The following is a 21631-nucleotide window of genomic DNA, read 5'->3' as shown; positions in this document are numbered from 1 at the left end:
GACCTGCAAATATGAGTTGCTCTGAAAATGATAACTTCACATCCACCCTGAACACCGGGTCCAGACCGCCTCCTGGTACGGGGTTAAAGTTCACCTGCTGTGTTGATGTGGCGTTGACCCAAACTGTGTTGGAGTTTGTGTGACCCACACTGAGTCACATTAATCTTACTGTGTTCAGTTTGTGAAGCTTCAGTGTAAATCTGCATCCTTCATAATGTTACAGGTAAATCTGAGTCGTGGTCCCTGTGAGGAGCCGGTGACCCCCCAGAGGTCCCGATCCCTCAGGTTGACCACCACTGAGACACACCAGAGGGAGCAGCAGCTCCATTCACAAAACAGAGATTTCACAGGACATAAACTCGTGAATATAATTTCAGTACAGAGGATTCAGGAGCAGGCTTTTATTTTGAAATACAAACAGTGCTGTTTGAAGATATGGAAGCCTGTCTATGCCAAAAAACAAAGGTAAAAAGGAAAACTGGAATGAATGAACGAAAATGGCTTTATTGTAGGTATTTATGCTTGAAGCATGATTGCTGCTATATTTATTCTAATGTTAATTTAAAAGTCTTCAGATATTTGAAGTTAAATTGTGCCTTCATTTCACTGAATGTCTCAATATCATAAAACGCAAGGACTTAACTCGCAGCGAAAACAATGTTACTTTCTGAGGTGCATGTAGACACATTTTTAGCACCCCCTGCACCATCCAAATCCTACACACACACACACACACACACACACACACACACACACACACACACACAGGCTTTTGTATTTATTTTATTTTATTGATATGATCTGTTATATTGTAACTACAGCACACAGTTGCAGAACAGTGACCTGTTATTTTACAAACACCTGGACTCTTGCAAATTTCAATTTGTAAATCACGCCGCGCCCACACAGCGCCCACACAGACACACAATATAAGTGGCGCCACAGCAGCGCACAGATATTTTCTGTGTAATGGTGCATGCCAAGCTCACCATTACATACATATTTACATCAGAACGGCATATAATCTGAGGACGAGCTGAGAATAAAAACTTACTTACTATGAATCGCCTTCTGAATAACAGGTGTTCGTTTGCAGCGATAAAACCGGTCGAATCAGCAATAAAATCCTCTAATACAAAATAATCCACTCTCGTGAGTCATTTAGTCACTTCGCTGAATAAATGTAGTCTGTTTTTGATGCATTCTGATAATCTGTTGGCGAGAAAAAACATTGTAAATACTGTTTACGCACGTCAGCGCATAGACTCCTGCTTCCTGCTCAGTTTACGCATGGAGGACGCACCGACTACACACTGATTACGCAGGGAGGTTATGGAGTCACGTGTGAAAACAAACCCCATAGTGCCATATACCCACGTGTTGGGAATTTTATTGGCTAGCCATCTGTGGTTTTGGATTTCAGATCAGAGTTGACCAATAAGAACGATTGGAGAACATTTGGGGGCATGTCCAGAAAAGCCACATGACACTGTCTGGTTATTATTGGCTCTGGAAAATCCATTTCATAACATGATTGGCTAAATGAGGTGTCAATCCAATTCTGAGGGTCTAGTCTGTCATATAAAAGCATCGTAAGGGCGAACGGCAGCTTTAATGTGACGCTATGAGACCTCAAAGTCGGAAGTCGCTACAGAGGGCCCAGGGGCGGGCCGTTGCCAGTTAACAGGCTAGAGATCCCTTCCAGGTGCCTCAAACCCCACTCACACCTGTTGAGGTCACCTGAAGTGACAAGGTCTCACAAATCTCACAGTGCTTTCACAGGAAACCCTTTGTGCTAATGACCCACAAAAGTCCAGAAAGTACTATGACCTGGATGACTGAGTAGCTACAGAGACAATGGGGCAACAACCACCTCCAAAGGGGACAACCCCCACTAGGGTTTAAATAAAGTCCAGTCACCTTTTATGAAGTTCTTGAGAACAGCAGGAACGACACTTTGCCCGTCAACAGTGAGCAGCAGGTGGAAGCTATCAGGGATCAAAAAGCATCCAATTTCACCAAATTATGCTGAATATGCATACGGTCAATACGGCTCCTATGACCATGGCTGCAGCCATCTTTACTTGACACACTCACCCACAGGTAAGTGCTTGCAAACTTCAATACCCATGAAAAAAAGAGCCAAATTTGAAATATTTTAAACTGATAATCAGAATGTTCCTAATTGATTGACTGTCATTTAATATTTCAAGATAAAACAGTCAGATGATCTCTTTCTTTAGAGACTGATTGTGTCTGGGCTCATATTACAGTAGACCTGGCCTACACAAAGATCATTAACACTTTCACACTCAATCAAACCGTCTGAGAAATATTCTCGTTGTTCCTGATGATCAGAAATCATTCAAATCAATAACTTCATTGGTGTTTTCAATCTTTTAGTCCTATTTGAAAGCTTGAGGTTCAGATCAGCAGTTCAGACTAAGACATCAAAATATACTGTGGACCAAAATCTGTACATGTTTTGTTAAGCTGTAATCTTTACAGGGATTCTGCTGTAGAAACATGCACAGGTAGAGTCGAAGGCTGCAGTGCTGCAAGGCTGGCTGCTCGTCACTGCCTCTGTTACCTGTTGAAGATGAGGCTCTGGCTGCTGGGCTGGGGGTCAGCATGTGCTCAGCTTCATCACCGCTCTGGGTTCTTGGCTGACTCTGTGTTAGCATGTTGTCTGTGCAGATACATGCAAAGAGCTGAAGTTGTGTTAGCAGTGTAACACACCTGTTTCTGTCCTGGAGGCAGTTTTCAGTTTACATCCAGCTTTTGTCCTTTTGCAGAATAAAAAAAAAGTATTGTCCATATACTCTTCTGATGAAAAGCTGTAGACGGCTCCACCGTTTTCATCCTCCTGCACAGGAGCTCAAGTCAGCTGATTGTAGCAGGAAGAAAAAAGCATGTAGTTTTATTTTTATTTTCCCTTTTTGCCTGCCCGATGTGCAGATAACTGGAGGACCCAAGCATTAACATAATTGCAACTGTAATGTCATTAGTCAATTTAGCACAGTAATGAGTTATGTTATTTTGTTACTGAAAAATGTCATGTAATTACATTCATGCATTACAACCAACACTGCTGGTGAGGGTCACCATTCCACCGCAAACCAACATGCAGGAGGCACAGCGTTCACTCGCCCATCAAATAAATGTGGAGCAGATAAAGTGGCACTCCTTAGTTATTGTACTTGGTGACTGTAACAGAGGAAACCTCAGCCTGGAAGTGCCCAAATATAGACAGTTTATTAGGTGCCTGACCAGACAAGACAATATTCCAGTTCCCTGTTAGACTACAGTAAGCAATGCTATCACGTGGTCCCTGTGACGTGCTTGATAACGAGATGTTAATCCAAATATGAGACCTGAAATGATCCTAATATGTTGCAAACTGACCACAAAGAGAGGCAACCTGGCTGTACACATAATCAATATTAAATGTCTTACTTTTTTAATTAAAGTGTTTCAGGTGTCTTCCTTCACAATAGGTTGAACACATTAACATCACTATACCAGCTCATTCTGGTTTCTTAATTCATAAAATTCATATAAGCTGCTGAAATATTCAGGGTCTCAATTCATCAGTCTTCGAAAACCCTGAATTCATGAAACCTTTCAGAGATGGTAGTATAATCACAGTAACACGGTGTTCAGATGAGTAATCACTGTCCTCCAGGAGAGCAGAACATTGGAGGATCAGTGTGGTACAAAAGGGAACTTTTCACCAGTGAAACACAGTAAACACATCTGTTAAGATTACATCAGACCCTGGGCATAAATGATATCCTTTCTGTCTTATCATTGTATTACTATTACAATTAGCTAACCAAACAGCTGGGTGTTTAGTTGAACAGTTCAATTAAATATCACTGACCCTTCAAATGGGACAATGGTAGCACCCTTTTGATCCAAATTTCCATCTGAAATTGATGATGACAAGTGAGGGACGGCTCTGTGTACGACCTGTTAGCCCCAAACAGCATTTATTCAGTTTATACATGTACATATAATTTATCACCACAGAATCTCTAAAGCAACATATGTATTTTTAATGACAACAAACTGTTAACAATATCGAAGCTTTAAACCTTTAAAATCATAAATAACTCATACCTGTGGACCGTCTCAAACATCACGTCTGCAGTGAACCCTCTGTTTTCATTTCACTGCTGCCCTTATCTTTAGCAGTATTTAAAAAAAGTACAAATGTAGAACTATAAGATATACGTAAGTATATAACAGCACAAACGGAATAATCTGAATTTATAGCATTTGAACACAAATAACCTATGTAGCCATGTTTAGTAACAAAAATATAAAATGAGTGCTTTTCCAGTCCTCAGAGGGTTACGAACTCGATCATAATAAAGGTCCTCATTTAGTAAGATGAACTTTATAAAAACATAAATAAAACCTCATTAGAAACACAGCAAGTTATGTACAAACCTCTCAGTGTCCATTTAAAACACAAGCACAGCAACACATAAGCAATAACTCATCTGTCAAAACCATTTGTCCTTGTTTTACATATCATGTACAATAAACATGCTGCAGTTCACAGGTAGAGTCTGCTGTCCTAAACAAAAGGCCTGGAGCAGTAACCTCTGCATGGAGACACCAGGCTGTTTGTCACTGTGCTGTAGTGACAGCTGTCCCTCCATAACTAATGGATTCATGTACGTCATGCAAAAACAATCTTATTTCACCTACAGATCTGAAATGAATGCTTTCCAATGAGTTATTCCATGAATTCAGTCCTCAGTTACTATTGTGCAGCGCAAGTAGCTAGGCTATATGCTAGGCTATGATGCAGATGGAATTGGGAATTAGAGTTTGGGACACCCGCTGCCAACCAAAAAGATCGAACTCTCCTTGATATTAATTCTCCGTCTCTAAAATCCAACATAAGGGACGAGGAGCATTCCTCCAAAACAAATTCCTTCATTTGGCCTTTTGATGGAGAGCACTGTAACACACTGTAACACACTGTAACACACGGCTCTGAGATCCCCTCAGGCGTTGAGGTGGGGGCTGAGGTCGAGTCCCTGTCATCCTGAAACCTTCCATCAGGATAGAAATGTTTCCTCACAGGATGAAGGCGATCACTGAGAACAGGTTTGTGACCAAACAGCTCGTCTCTCTGCAGAAACATCAGGTTTGTCAGTCTATCTGTATCCATCTGTACTGTCTGCTGCTGCTTTTTCCAAAATCGGCGTCTGCCTGCATCTTACACAGTAAACTGGAACCAGCTGCAGCCCAGGAACAGGACACATGCTGCAGGCATTAGACACAAACAAAGTGGTTCTGCTCCCATACCCATACTAATATTTAGTATCCAGAAAAATATTTACTATGTATTATGCGAAATGTACTACTCCAACAAGCTACATGTCAAGTAGCATGTCCCACTAATACTGCAGGAAACTACTGCAGAGAGCTGCAGTAAATTTGGAACGGCTCTGCAGTCACACAGGGGTTAAAGGGGGATTGGCAGGTGGGGGGACCCTAAGATGGGGTGTAACACTGATGGTGTGAAAGAATCACACTGAAATAAGTCCTAATAATTTGTATTGTGAGCTTCAGTAGATTTTACTTTGTCCAGGTTGTGATCAGCTGCCACTCACAGATTTACTGCTCTTTGTGCATTTAGCCAACTGAATTCAGCAGGATAGAAGCAGCTGCTTCCTGCAGGGTAAAGGTCAAATTTAATCTGCATCATCACCTTAAATACATACATGTCTGCCACCCTTGATGTAACCCAACACCGACCACGCACATCACAGCCTGCTCTGCACCGCTCCCACACAGTGCACCACCACAACCTTTAGCCTGGACTTAACTGTCCAGTTTTTCATGCAAACTTTGAATAACACAAAATTATTATACTTCAGTTTGTTTTGCAAGACATTTCAAAAACATAATTCAGCAACACATCATGTATCCATATCCCCAAACCCTCTAACATCTATTAGGATTATTATATCTCACTTGCTGAGGGTCACACACCTCACTGGGAAATACAGCAAGTGTACATTCAGCTACCGACACACAAACTCAGAAACTGCACAGAAAAAACTTTGTCTGCTGAGATCTGTGTTTGAAATGAAACAGTGTGTTTATGCTGGCTGCTCTTCTGTAGCACTGCAAACAACTTCATCCACACACGAACACATCACAGGGCGAGAAGGAGTAAAGGGCGTGTTGGAGGTGTGAACACGTCACAGGATATCATTATTTTATTACTATTATCTCCATGCTGTCAGCTGGAGGCAACGCCAGGCCGCAGCACATGAAAATGAACGTTCTTCTTACAGTATTATACATTAACCTGTAAACCCTGTATGCACACACACACACACACACAGAGTGAAAACATGTTGCGTTAATAATTAGGAGCAGGGCTACTCTTTAAGGATCACACTTGAGTACTGGCAGGTTGATGCAGTGGGCCCAGTATTCCCAGTTCAATGGTCTAAGGAGCAGTGACTATGGTTACATGCAGAGAGAGCGCTCCTCTCACACTCGGCTGATCTGGTTTCAGCTCATGACGAAAAGTCGTGGATCAGAAAAACGAGCTGAACTCGAGCTCAGACTCTGCTGGCTGGTTGGAGTTTCTACTGGTTTCAGGTCACATATATTTCACCATAACAATAGAGTGCTAATAAAGGAGAGCCCAGCAACTCTGACATTAACATACATGTTGATTCTGAAGTGACCAAAGCTGGAAAAAGCACGCAGTTCATTTCCATTTATACAACAAACACGACAGGAAGCAGCTGATCCTAATAAAACTCCTCTGTGTACAATAACTCAAACACTCATATAAGAGAAAAAATGTGTGGCTATAATACACAGACTCACTGAAAAAACCTGTAACTTTAAACAACACACTGATACTTTAAACCCTCATTAAAACAGTTTGTAGTATTTGTACTGAGGGACCAGCTGGAGAGAAACTCACACATCAAATCCACCTGATTGTTAATATTCAGTTTGATTTATACAGCACCAGCTCTCAGCAAACAGTCGCCTCGAGGTGCTCTACTGTGAGCTGAACACCCCACAACAATCCAGAGTCACTCAGCAGGTTTGTGACTGGCTGCTTAGAGCTGGGGGTGTATTTACCTCCGTGAGCAATTTACTCAGCACATACGATCATGTCACCATTAGAAAGTTTACTGTGTACAAGTCAGTACACATAATCTACATGATCAGTTCTCTTGATTTTATGAATGAACTACGAAGCTCAGAGCTGGCTTGTAGTTCTCCAGATTACATGTGTGAACCTGTGGATGGTGCTGTGTTGTTACAGGAAACACACGAGCTGGTCAGAGGCTGAGCAGCAGCGTGAGGCTGCTGCACGCACACAAAGAAACCTTAAATGAGAGCAAGTTATTTCTACTTTAATTTATTCATTCCAAGAAACATATGTCATCTATTTAAACAGAAACTCTTATTTCAGGTGTCTTCAGAGGTTTCAGTGTGAGCGAGTTCACAGATTCAAGGATGGAAGGCTGACTCCATGAGTATGCAGTCAGTCAGCTGGGACAGTTGTGACTGGATGCTGGGATGATGGCTGTGCATTGATGTTTAGTCTGGAGACAGTGACAGAGTTTTTCTCTCCTCGACACTTTTATCACACGTCCTTTCTGTCCTCTGAAGGCCATCAAACTCAAAGTGGGCAGTGAGACAGTTTCCACTCTTTCCTGCACTGCTCTGTGTGTCTGCCTTTCACGCTCCCTCCCCCAGGTCAGAGGTCAGCTATCGGCAGGTCCGGCAGCTCTCTGTGTGCTCTGCAGCTCGTTACAGATGTGATGAGGTGGAAAAACACAGTTTGAGAGTGTATGGGTTGGACCCGTCTGAAATCAGGAATATACAAATCATACTTAGTATAAATGCTGACATTAACTGTGAGAAACATACAGAGACATAAGCAAAGGTACTATTTCTGCTCCCTTCTTCTTCCGTGTTTTTCCATTTAGTTGGAAAAAATGGGAAAAAGGTCGGTCAGCAGTGACTGAGGATACTGCAAGCTCATAACCACAGTTCAGTCTGAACTGTGGTTATGAGCTGCTCAGAGGAGACTGTACGTTAATGGGATGTCAGTGCAGTTCTCTATCATTTAAGTAAACGCTGTGTGTATACAGTCAGGTGTGTGAGGAACACAGTGACACAGTTTTATAATTGTGTGTCTGAAATCAAGCTGTGACTGAAGTGCAGTGAGTTTTAGATGGAGACGTTTCCAACGCACACAGTCAGGCTCACACTATGCGGACAGCTGTGGACTTACTGGGGATCCTGATCTGGTAGTGGTTGAGCACAGTAAGAACCTCCACAGCTTCTGTCTTACTGTCAAACTCCAACAAGCCAGAGATTGTCTTAGAAGAGGCTGAGAAAAGAGCGAGTGGAACATTAAAACGAGCGGGTCCTCCAAACACGTCCAAACTAACAGACTTCAGCTGTTCCAAAATAAAAGCTTTACTCACGTTTGGCATCAAACATCTTGAATTTGACAAAGCCGGGCAAATCATGCTCCGTGCACAGCTGCAGAAACACAGACAGACCTACAAACTTATCATCAGTGGTTACGTGATGTGGAGGTGGGTTTGTTTATGGCACACACGCTGCTCAGGAAATCAAGCTCTCAAGTCAAGAGAGGTCTTTGGGATTTAAAGATCTCTTAATTCAGAAAAAAAAACAGGGCAATCATCTAAAAATGTTTTCTTGGAATTTCTGAGATAACTGTCTCATTAATTCAGAAATACCCAATAAATTATACATTGATTACCCTCCATATGTATCTCTGTATGATAGAACCTAAGATGGTTTTTGGAGGTTTGGAAGCCCTCTAAATGATCTGCAGCAAAGCTCTTCAGACAACAGCAGACCGCTGGGCTGATGGACGGAGAGCCTTTCACAGTTTCACAATAAAGCAGGACAATGACCCGACAGAAGCGCTTTACCCTCAGTAAATGATCCTGTGATATGCACGGAGGAACGTTGTAGTAGTGCAACACTGCAGATGGAGGCTGGATGATGTTTTTGGAGGCCTGTCCAGCACTGCTGAAGCGGTTGTTCCTGGTCATAGCGAAGTCCTTGTAGCTGCTGCTGCCATCCTCTAACTCAAAAACCTGGCTGGGGATCACTGCGTGCTGCTTAGACACACTGCAACAAACACAACAGCACAACACAATGTCTTCACAAATCCACGCACAGCAAATCTGCTGAGCATCAACGAGCCGAGGCAGCAAACACAAGTCCAGCAGCTGCGGCTGAACCGACATCAGTACAGGTTCAACGAAAGCAGCCGAGGCTGTGGAAGACTGACTGTTACAATACGTGAGCATATTGGTGCTGCAGACATAAAACTGAACACATAAACAAGTCACAGCAGAAAGAAGGTTCACACTGCAAACGTGAAAACAATATACATCATTACATGGAGAACGTTCATCATTTAATTAAAAAACACCAAACTTTCAGTCTGTATATGAAAGTATTAACATTTAAATGATGACCATCGTTCTGTTGCTTTGAGGTGATCCAGAGTTTTTACTTCTGAGCTCATGTTTAATATTTTGCTTACTGAGTCATTAGTTGTGGCTTTTGGTTACAGTCTGAGTTTTGTTGTTAGTCTTTAGTCATCTGGGCTCTGCTGTGTTCCCTGTGCCTTTTGTCAAGTCTCTGTTTGTGATTCAGTATTTTGGTACTTCCTGTTTTATTGTGTTAGTCTTTTGTCTTGTGTGCTTTGTGTTTAGTTTTGTTTCCCCTGTCTTGTCTCAGCTGTGTTCCCCGGTGTGTATTTGAAGCCCCGTCAGTGTGGTGTTTGTTGCCCTTGTGTTCCTGTGGTTTGGATTATTGAACTTCCCGGGATCGCTGCTCATAGAATCTCAGTTACATTTTTCCCTCCACTTTTTAAAGTACAACTAGCTGAGAAAATGAACCAAGTCCTCTTAGCACTGTTAGCAATATTACATTTGTACACATTTTTAGAGATATGAATATTGTGTGTATATATACTTCTTACCAGACATTCAGTCTTTTACCAAACACCTTAATGCTGTTGAGGTGTGTGATGGCTCTGTCCACAGCATACTCATCTCCCATCTCCACCAGCGCTGTGCCAGGAACACTCTTCATAAACTTAACCTACAGCCAACACACAGACGTCACACACAGGAGCACATGCTGATGTAAACAGTATGCATTAAAGGACATCTTGGGTCAGTACTACAGAGGATATGTGACAATCAGTGAAATCAGGTCGTGATTTGCACATCTGCACTTTGGAGAATTTAGATATGATGATGACCACAGCTGTGCTGCTGCTTCATGAAACATTCATGGGTTTAATAGCTTGGAGTACTTCTCTGTGTAATGAGAGCCACAGATTCTTTTCATGACAACGTCTAGATCATGACAATAATAGTGTGGTGAAAGTAATTTATGACATATTGAAACGAACTGGAAGAGGCCGGTGATTAAAAATTCCAAGATTCAAATTGTAAATTTATGAGAAAACAGATATTCTGACATTATAGTTCAAATTTTTGGTTTGAGGAACCACATTTCTTCACACCTGCCAGTAAACAGGGAACGCAGCAACACACAAGTACCAGTGAGGAGAAGCAACAAAATGGACACTTGTAGTGATATCCTCGCTCAGTGCAGTACAGTAAAGTCTAACTTCACTCAGATCAGTATGTTATGTGCTTGTGAAGGCGAGTTTGCCCCCACTGATTTATATCTTTTTTAGCTCACAAATGTATTCTTCTCACAGTTCTGCTTTTCCTTGTTTCTTCCTGCTTTTACTCCTCCCCACCTCACCTGGCTCTGTCTTTTTTTCATGGAGTGGCCCTAATAAGCTCTGCTAATAATTCAGGTACAATTTCAACATTAACACTTGTTTCCTTTATTTCTATAAAATGTGCCAAAGACACAACGAACAAACGCCTACCTTCTCAATGTTGCCGTAGAGGCAGAAGAGGTTGAAGATACGAGTGCAGTTCATCTTGGATGGATGCAGGCCACTAACCATGGCAACAGAACTAGGGGCGTGGCCAGAGTATGAGGAGGACGACTGGGGTAGCGGGTAAGACACCATGTCTGGAACATCCACTGAGGTGAGCTTGTACCTGCTGTTGCCAGGAAGTGGCAGCAGGGGGCATGGTGGACCTGAGAAGGCACACATCGGAACAATCAATATCTTGTGAGAGGCTGTGCAGGCTGTGTCTTTTGTTACTAGAGATGCACTGATCCAGTGATAGAACCCTGCAGTGATAGAACAGTTCCGATAGAGAACCAGTGAAATTCTCAGCCTGACACAAGACGACCTCAGCATGGCACGCTGCCGGGGCTCAACCGCTGGCTAGAACCCCGATGAAGAGTTCCTCACTGGAACTAATGGCTGAGCCCAACTCCTGAAAAACAACCCCACACCATAATCGAGTGGGGGGATTATGGTGTGGGGTTGTTTACACTTTATAACTTTACACTTGGCACAATGCAGTCAGACAGGTACCGTCCCCCTGGCAACCACCAAACCCAGACTCCTCCATCAGATTGGCAGATGGAGATCCATCCCTCCACACGTCTCCACTGCTCTAGAGTCCAGTGGCGGCGTGCTTTACACCACTGCATGCTGTGCTTTGCGTTGCAGTTGGTGATGTAAGGCTTGGATGCAGCTGTTTCACTTGATTCTCTGCATCTTTTGATATATATACTGGACGATGAGATATTCAGTCTTTGCCATTTTAATTTGAGGAGCACTATTCTGAAATTGTTCCACAAATGTAGATGTAGTTTTTCAGATTGGTGAGCTTCTGGCCATCTTTACTTCTGAAAACTTCCTCCAGCTGTTTCTCTTTAGTACTACTTTACTTTTCTAGCCTTCGACTGCCCCATCCCAACATTTTTTTTAAAGATCACTGGCATTCACACCCCTTGAACTTTTCCATATTTTGTCACATTACAACCACAAACATAAATATATTTCACTGGAATTTAATGTGAAAGACCAGCTGCAGGTCTTTTAGGGTTTGTCTCCACCAGCTTTGCACATCTAGTGACTGAAATTTTTGCCCATTCTTCTTTGCAAAACAGCTCAAGCTCAGTCAGATTAGATGGAGAGCGTTTGTGAACAGCAGATTGGGTTTAGGTCTCAGGGGGGCTCAATACTTTTGCACACCACACTTTTCAGTTTTTTATTTGTAAAAAATCTTTTGAATCATGTATAATTTTCTTTCCACTTCACAATTGTAACCACTTTGTGTTGGTCTTTGACATTAAATTCCAGTGAAATATATTTATGTTTGTGGTTGTAATGTGACAAAATATGGAAAAGTTCAAGGAGGATGAATACTTTTGCAAGCCACTGTACGTTCCTGCTATCAAATTCCAAATGAGCTAATATTTCTTTCATTCCCTTTGACATGCTTTCTATGTGTAACAGTTTAAATACCAGGGATCAACCATCCTCTGCAACAGACGGTGCTCAAGAGCGGTGAAGAACAGGGTGGAGTGGGTGGAGATGAGTATCAGTGGTGATTCAGACAGAAGGATAGCAGCAAAAATGAAAGGGAACATCTACAAGATGGTATTGAAGGTGGCTGTAGCTCAGTAGGTAGAGCAGGTCACCTACTGATCGGAAGGTCAGTGGTTCGATTCCTGGCTACTCCAGGCTACATGCCAATGTATCCTTGGGCAAGATACTTAACCCCAAGTTGCTCTCCGACCGTCCCGTCGGAGTGTGAATGTTAGTTAATTAAAAGCACTTAGCTTAGTAAAAACATGGAAGTGCTTGTATGCATGGGTGTGCATGGGTAAATGTAAAACGTGTTGTATAAGCGCTTTGAGTTCTCATACTGCGTAGAAAAGCGCTATATAAGAGCTAGTCCATTTACCATTATGATGTATGCTTTGGAGACTTTGGCTCTCACAAAAAGACAGGAAGTGGAGCTGGAGGTGGCAGAGTTGAAGAAGCTAAGATTGTCATCTGAGAGAGACTGGGATGGACATGATTAAAACTGAGTACATCAGAAGGACAGCTCAGGCTGAGCGGTTTGGAGACAATGTTGGAAGGCAAGGCAGAGATGATTTGGACATGTGCAGAGGAGGGATAGTGGATATACTGGACAACAGCTGTTAAATATGGAGCTGCCAGGCAGGAGGAAAAGAGGAAGACCTCCAAACATCCATGGATGTAGTGAAGGAGGACAGAGAGCGGGTTGGTGTGACAGAGGAGGATGCAGGGATAGGGTGAGCTGGAGGCAGATGAGGTGACCCGTAAAGAGAGCAGCCAAATGAAGAAGAAATATTTTCCATGTTGCATTGTGAATATAATATGGGTTTATACCCTGAAAGTTTAAATACTGTAGTTTTTAATACTGTGTATTGCCTCCTTTTAACATCAGTGACAGTCTTTTGCAGTAGCTGTGGATGAGGCACATTATTTGCCCAGATGGTAAAGCTGCACATCCTTCTCAGCAAAATGCCTCCAGTTCCTGTAAATTGTCCTGCATGAACTGTTTGAGATCTCCCCAAAGTGGCTCAATAATATTGAGGTCAGCAGATTGAGATGGCCAGTCCACAACCTTCTGCTGTAGCCAGTGACAGGTTGACTTGGCCTTGTGTTTCGGATCCTTGTCATGTTGCAGCTTCCAGGTTGATGAGTGCAAATTTTCCTCCAGTATTTGATGATCGTGCCACATCATCAAATAGCCAAGTTCCCTGTGCCTGTGTAGCTCACACATCCCCAAAACATCAGCGATCCACCTCCATGTTTCACAACAGGGATGGTGTAGTTTTCATCATAAGCCTTGGTGACTCCTCTCCAAATGTAGTGTTTATAGTTGTGGCTCCAACGCTCCAAATAACTTCGTTCCAGAGGTTTTGAGGCTTGTCTCTGTGCTGTTTGGCATATTGTAAATGGACTGCTTTGTGGCATTGATGCAGTAATGGCTTTCTTCTGGTGACTTGACCATGCCGCGCATTTTCCTTTAAGCGCCTCCTTACTGTGTGGAAGTGTGCAACAGCTTTTTACCACAGAGTCCTGTATGTCAGCTCAAGGTATTTGTGGGTTTTTCTTTGCATCCCAAACAATTTTAATGGCAGTTACAGCTGACTTTTTGTTGGTCTACAGTACCTGCCCGTGGCTTGGGTTCAACAGAATTCCTCATTTGCACTGCTGATTGGAATTCTCAATTCCTTGGATATCTTTTTATATCCTTTTCCTGCTTTGTAAAGTTCAGCTCTCGCCTCCTGCAGATTCTTTGATAATTCTTTTGCTTTCCCCACGGCTCAGGCCCCGTTTACACCAGAAAGGTTTCAGTGGAAACTGTTTTACTGTTTTCGAAAAGTAACTTGTTCACACAGAAATGTTTCAAAAGTGATCTCTGATTACACGGAAACACAAGATGTTGAAAACGCTGCAGTTTCTATTGCCGGGCCACAAGTTAGCGGTGTGGATATAGGAGCCGCCACCATAGAGCACGTGTGAGTTTTCAAAAAGCAACATTTTCTCCCGTTTACATGGAAATGTAGGCCGGAGCGTTTCAGAAATGCTGCACTCTGCAGCCCGTTTCCAAAAAGTATTGTTTCCACAGTGTTGTGATGTAAACGGGGCCTCAGAATCCAACAGTGTCAGTGCAACACGATGAAACATGCAGGGGAGTGTCAGGAGCCCAGAGTGACTTTTTATACACATACTAATTACAAGCAAACGGGGACAGGTACCTTTGACAGCCATTTAAAGCTGTGAATGTCGACCTGTGTGTATGTTATCATGCCAGAACTTCCAGGATATGTAAGCTTTTGATCAGGGTCATAAAAAGGTCAAACTAACCAAGAGAGAAAGGAAAGTTTTTGTGCAATCATTCATATTCTCTGAAACATGGCCCCAAACAAACATACAGTATAAATCACACGTTCTCCAGGATACGTAAACTTCTGAGCACAACGGTACGTTTTACAGTGTCATACTTTCTCAGATTTAGGGTGGTGTTAATACAGCACCAGTTCACTCTTATTTGTGGAGCAAAACCCTGAAACATCAGAGAGAGAACCCCAAAGATCAGTGGACTGTTGCCAAGTGATATGACTAAGCGCTTGGCAACAGTGATGAGGAAGAGCTGCTTTTTAACACGAGGAGACGTTCAGCGAACCGCGGTCAGGCAGGGGCAGCCATCTGCTGCTGCCCATCAACTGTGAGGAGGAAAAAATGATAGAGCGACAAAGCTACAAGAGAAAGAAAAAGCCACCCGACCTCCTCTGCCTTCTGTGGGGTTTCATTCCTCTGTATTTCACTGTGATTTACTTACTTTGTTGTACAGTGCTTTGTGGCTTCATGCCTGTGAACAGCACTCTTTGAATAAACTTTACTTACTCACCATAGCTGTTATCACTGTAGGATGATGGGTGTTCACCTAAATGGCCTGTCTCTGTCGTCCCTTTCCACGGTCTGAAACGCACACAAACACAAACACAGACACATAACACACATAATTATCTGAGTGTGTGAAGATGACGATTTTGAATTTACTGCTAAAGCACACTTAGAGATCTGTTAGTCCCAACCACATGAACTCTGAGGGCTGAAAGCTTGGAGTGACTGGGTGGGTAGTAATTAGCAGGCTTCATTACAACCTGTCTAACTGGGCCTGTTGGTGATGTGCTCGCAGATCTCAGCAACTAACTTGGTGATTAGTCTTGTTGAATTAAAATCAAAATCATAGACAAACCAATATTACCCAGTTTGTGAAAAAATATACTGATGTATATTCCCTAAAGAAAGTCACAAAGAACAGTGAGACAACACCACAAAATAATGTATAAAGTTTCCTCCACTAATCAGAAGGACAGCAGTTCAGTTCTCAGCTCCCACAAGCAATCAAGTTAATCCTGAAAGCTGGCTCTGATTGGTCACTGACACATGGTTTTATGTGACAGCTGAAGTGCTGTATTATACTTTAAAATTGACTTTATGAATACATGGATGCACTACACTAACAACTAAAATAAAAGCACTAATTCAACATTAAATCAACTCAGGAATTAGGCAACATTTAAAATAGAGTAATTCTCATCTTAATATCACAGATCACACAGATTAACATGCTGCAGCAAAAAAAGGCACTGAGAACTGTGTTTGCTGCAGGCCTGAGCAGGACCCGGTCCAGGTTCTTATTAGTTCAGGTCTGAGCTGAGGCGAAAAGGAGAGTCACGTGGTGAACTTCTATTTGGTAGCTGTTCACTGAAACACACAACTCCCCATGAGAGTGAAGGAGGCCATCATTAGGCTGAATAACTAAACCTGTCAGAGAGCTCCAAAAACTTTGTTTTTAAGAATGTACCTACATACATTCTTAAAACCCAGCAATGCACAGCCATCACTGCCATCACTGCCATCACTGCGATCACTGCTATCACTGCCATCACTGCCATCACTGCCATCACTGCCATCACTGCTATCACTGCCATCACTGCTATCACTGCCATCACTGCCATCACTGCCATCACTGCTATCACTGCCATCACTGCTATCACTGCCATCACTGCCATCACTGCTATCACTGCCATCACTGCCATCACTGCCATCACTGCTATCACTGCCATCACTGCTATCACTGCTATCACTGCTATCACTGCCATCACTGCTATCACTGCCATCACTGCCATCACTGCTATCACTGCTATCACTGCCATCACTGCTATCACTGCCATCACTGCTATTACTGCAATCACTGCATCACTGCCATCACTGCCATCATTGCTATCACTGCCATCACTGCCATTAATGCCATCACTGCTATCACTGCCATCACTGCTATCACTGCCATCACTGCCATCACTGCCATCACTGCCATCATTGCCATCACTGCTATCACTGCCATCATTGCTATCACTGCCATCACTGCCATCACTGCCATCATTGCTATCACTGCTATCACTGCCATCATTGCTATCACTGCTATCACTGCCATCATTGCTATCACTGCTATCACTGCCATCATTGCTATCACTGCCATCACTGCCATCACTGCCATTAATGCCATCACTGCTATCACTGCCATCACTGCCATCACTGCTATCACTGCCATTAATGCCATCACTGCTATCACTGCCATCACTGCTATCACTGCCATCATTGCTATCACTGCCATCACTGCCATCACTGCTATCACTGCCATCACTGCCATCACTGCCATCACTGCTATCACTGCCATCACTGCCATCACTGCCATCACTGCCATCAGAGCAACAACAAAAGGCCTGGAAGACAAAGTGGATAAATGCAAATCCTTTCTGAGGTTAATAAAAAACCCTCTAATAACCTCTAAGGATATATGTGTACCACTGCCGAAGTCTACATTTAAGCATCTCCATGAATGTAAATACAGACAGAATTAGGGTGGTGTTAATACAGGAAGGCCAAAAACATCTAAAAGTTCTGGAAAGACAGTTCTGGAAAAATGATTTGAACTGATGAAACCCAAATAAATATCCCAGAATGATGAACACAGAAAATGATGGAGGAAAGGAACAGTTCATGATCTGAAGCATACCACATCACCTGACAAACATGGAGGAAGCAATGTTATGATATGGCCGTGCATGGCTGCCAGTGGACCTGAGTCACTAGGGTTTATTGGTGATATGACTTTGTACAAAAAATTTATTTGGACCATTCCTGCTACAATTCAGCTGGCTTCTTTTTAAATTAGGGATTCATAAAAAAAGATTCCTGTTCTTCCCAGTGCCTGAATTCCTCACCCCATCTTTATGGTTGAGGCCAGCCACATCACAAAGGAAACCAGGTTCCTCCCTGTGTTGCAGGCTTGCAACATAGACTGAAGGGCAGCTGAGGCTGAGGAGGTCGAGTTTTGATTCCCAGTTCCTCCGGTCCACAAGCCCAAATGTCCTCGGGAAAGATACTGATTCCCAAACATTCCCATCAGTGTGTTAGCTCGTTTGTCTGTACAAACCCTCAGCAATTCTACTCAGGAGAGTAGAACTACTACAGTTAAATAACTAACCCAGCATGTGGAGGTTACCAAAATATTCCTATCCCATACTCTGCCCTACGATTCTGTCCATGAAAGAGAATGACTCACAGCCATACAGAGCCCTGTGACTGTGGCGAACGCTGGTAATAGTTGAGATTTGAGACAATGTATCAAAACTCTACCATACAGATTCACTAAAATACGGCCCTTGCCTAATTATTAATGGTGGACTGAAAAAAGACATCTGAGGATGCTGGTGCTTCAAATTAGTAATGGTTTAATGAACTGAAAAACTGTAATAAAATCATTTTTTACATGTGTGAATCCATATAACCCCAACCCACATTCTCAGCAGCTGCCTATAAGGAAGGGTTATTATTGACCTTTGACTTTTTGTCTGTTGAGCAGTTGGCCTTGTTGAAGAGGTCCTGCTTTGCACATGATAACTCAAGAAAAAAAAAACTACAAACAATGTAGCCATTTTCTCATTAGTATTTCAAAAACAAAAAGGCCAGAAATGAATACTGTGAAGAAATGTGAGGTTTTAAAGTGAAGTAACTCATTTCGTGTGTGTTGAAAGCATGTGAGATATTTCAGAACCCTTTATTCTTATGAACACATCACATTAATGAATAACCCCACCTGTTCCCAAAGAACAGCAAAAAACTTCAGTACACCTGATCGTGGTCATGGAGGTGGGGAAAGAAAAAAAACCTGTTTGAGGGTGGTTTTATTCAGAGAAGGCATAACGATACAGAGAAGGTCGTGTGAAGAGAGATAAGAAAGAGACAGTACCTGTGAGGCATCAAGCTCTCTCTTTTTTCTCCCTCAGCACGCAAGAACATCGACCTGCATTACATTATCATCATAATGATTAAAAACATCACCATCATCAAAACAAACTGATCCACTGTCTCTCATCCATCAAAGCATTACATACTATATATACTACACAGAATGCTGGAGGCACACTGAAGTGACACAGACTCTTATGATCCATCCCTTACATCCCATTCTGTACTTTCAAAGATATTGATATTTATATATTTATTTGTGTACCAATCAGAGGGAGCTGAGTGTGAAAGCGAAGCTGTCGATTTACCGGTCAGTCTACACCCCCACCCTGACCTATGGGCATGAGCTTTGGGTCGTGACCGAAAGAACGAGGTCACGGATACAAGCGTCAGAAATGAGCTGGCCTCTCCCTTAGAGATAGGGTGAGGAGTGCAGGTGAGGGAGGGGCTCAGAGTAGAGCTGCTGTGCCTCCACATTGAGAGGAGCCAGTGGAGTCTTGTTGGTTTTTTTAACTAATGTGTAAAGCACTCTGGTTAACCTTGTTGTTTTAAAATGTGCTGTAGAAATAAAACCCAGGCCCGATTACTGCCAGACCTGCTCAACCAGGAAATCCCTTAAATAGAAACTGTCTGACAAAGTAGGCTCAAAGATTTCAAAGAGCAACACATCATACCACGACCTAAAGAACAGGCCATACTTGCCAGTTAAGGTCAGAGTTCATCATCATTCCACATCTGAATAGATTAAAAAAAAGAGGATGCCATTGGAATGGCCTGGTCAAATTCTGGACTTAAACCAGGTTGAGATGTTTTGAGGTGTCAAAGACTCTCAAATGTGGCTGAATTAAAACAATTCTGCAAAGAAGAGCGAGTCAAAATTCCTCCACAGTGATGCGAAAGACTCAGTGCCAGTTATTAGCATAAGAGTGGAAGACGCCCTCATCTGCATGCTGCAGAGGACGTATTGCTACCTGGACTCCTCAGACGCACCTGTATGGAATATGCTCTTTGACTTCACGAGTGCCTTCAACACAATCCAGCCACGGCTGCTCACAGTGAAGGATGATGCAGGTAGAGTCAATCCTGGTCGCCTGTGACCTGTTACCTGCAGGTCACAGTATGTTCACCTGAGGAGCTGTGTCTCCAGTGACGTGCTGACAAATACAGGGGCTCCACAAGGGACCGTCCTGTCCCCCTTTCCTTTCACAACCTAAATCAGACTTCTGGTCCAACGCCAGGCCTGCTTTCTTCAGAAATTCTCTGATGAGTCTGCGATCGGGGGTTGTATCAATGAAGATGGGCAGAGGAGGCATGAGCAGGGACTTTGTGGACTAGTGCAACCTCAACTGCCTTCACAGGGAGATGGTGATGATTTCAGCAGGAAGAGACCCACACGGGCTCCAGTCACCATTCAAGGCACAGAGGTGGAGGTTGTGTCCTGGGTGTGCAGCTGAATGACAAGCTGGACTGGTCCAGCCACACGGAGGCAGCGTACAAGAAGGGACAAAACAGATTATGCTTCCTGAGAAGGTTAAAATCCTTCCACATCTGCAGACCTCTACTGCTTTGGTGTGGTGTGCTGGGGGAGGGGGGTCCTGCTGGGGTACCAGCATCACGACAGCAGACAGTAGGAGACTGAACAAAACCATAAAGAGGGCTGGCTCTGTCTTTGGATGTCACTTAGACCCTATGCAGGTGGTGGGGGACAGGAGGACCCAAGCAGAACTGGCATCCATACTGGGGAACGACTCCCACCCCGTGAACGGGACTGTGGAGCACCGGCAGCTCCTTCAGTGAGCGACTGCTTCATCCGGAGTGTGTAAGAGAGCGCCATCGTAGGTCCTTCCTTCCTGCTGCTGTCAGACTCTACAACCAGCATTGACCCAGCAGACTAGTTACTATTTCACTCATTCTAATCAAGTGCAATAATCATTCACTTTTACTAAATGTATTTAAATGTTTAGAGATTTTTGTTGTAGAGTTTTAGTATTTCCTCTCAGATTTGATATAGTATTTTTTTAGTACCCAGTGTTCTGCTGTCCCTTTGCTGTTTGCAACACCGTAAATTTCCCACAATGTGGAACAAATAAAGGATCATCTTATCTTAACAGCAGCTCACGCCCACATCACCCATGAGTGGCTGTTGTGTTTTTGTTGTTGTATCCAGAGATGGTATTGATTCCACTCCACACCTCACAAATGTTGCTCTGCTGCAGGTTTATTTCCATCTTCTTTTTGTATTCTACTTTTGCCATTTTCAGTCTCTTCTTCAGGTCATGTTGCACCTGTTTGAGCTGTTCTTTGTCTCTGAAAGCTAGCTTTTTCTGGTTGAGGATCACGTTTATGCCTCCTGGGTTTAGTATTATTGTGGAAACAGGGTTCCTTAGTGTGTGGGCAGTGTTTTATTGCTAGCACAAGTAAATGACAAAGAGGCTCAAAGTCAGTGTGGTAGCAGGACTGGTCTGGTAAAACCAACTATGACCATGATTTGTCTGGTCAGCTGAAAATGCATCTCATGCCTCAACATAAATGTGGTGTTGGTGAATCTCCACTGAAGGGACACAGCTGTGTGTCGTGAGACGGGCACAGATTATTACTCTAATGTAAAACTGTTCAAAATACAGCTGAAACCAGAAGTTTACAAACACTGTATAAAAAGACACACATGCGTGTTTTTCTCTGTCTGACAGGAAATCAGAACAAAGCTTTCCTGTCTGAGGTCAATTAGGATTACCAAAATTATTTATATTTGCCAAAGGCCAGAATAATGAGAAAGTCAAAGTCAAAAGTTTACATACACTAGGATTACGATACCTTTAAACAATT

General features: G+C 43.0%; 1 protein-coding gene across 1 annotated transcript in view; it reads right to left on the bottom strand.

The window, feature by feature from the left end:
- Positions 1 to 6982: 6982 nt before the first annotated feature.
- LOC115777540 (heterogeneous nuclear ribonucleoprotein L-like) overlaps positions 6983 to 21631 on the bottom strand; it is a 53945-nt gene continuing 39296 nt past the window's right edge. The window contains 8 exon segments of the mRNA XM_030725471.1: positions 6983 to 7868; positions 8300 to 8398; positions 8496 to 8553; positions 8973 to 9174; positions 10037 to 10158; positions 10967 to 11184; positions 15396 to 15437; positions 15440 to 15466. Coding sequence (XP_030581331.1) covers positions 7813 to 7868; positions 8300 to 8398; positions 8496 to 8553; positions 8973 to 9174; positions 10037 to 10158; positions 10967 to 11184; positions 15396 to 15437; positions 15440 to 15466 — 824 coding nt within the window. The 3' untranslated portion in view covers positions 6983 to 7812.

This window comes from Archocentrus centrarchus, unplaced genomic scaffold, assembly GCF_007364275.1.
Source record: "Archocentrus centrarchus isolate MPI-CPG fArcCen1 unplaced genomic scaffold, fArcCen1 scaffold_55_ctg1, whole genome shotgun sequence".
Taxonomy (NCBI): domain Eukaryota; kingdom Metazoa; phylum Chordata; class Actinopteri; order Cichliformes; family Cichlidae; genus Archocentrus; species Archocentrus centrarchus.
The sequence above is the reverse complement of the archived record's forward strand: the minus strand, read 5'-3'. Positions and strand labels throughout refer to the sequence as shown.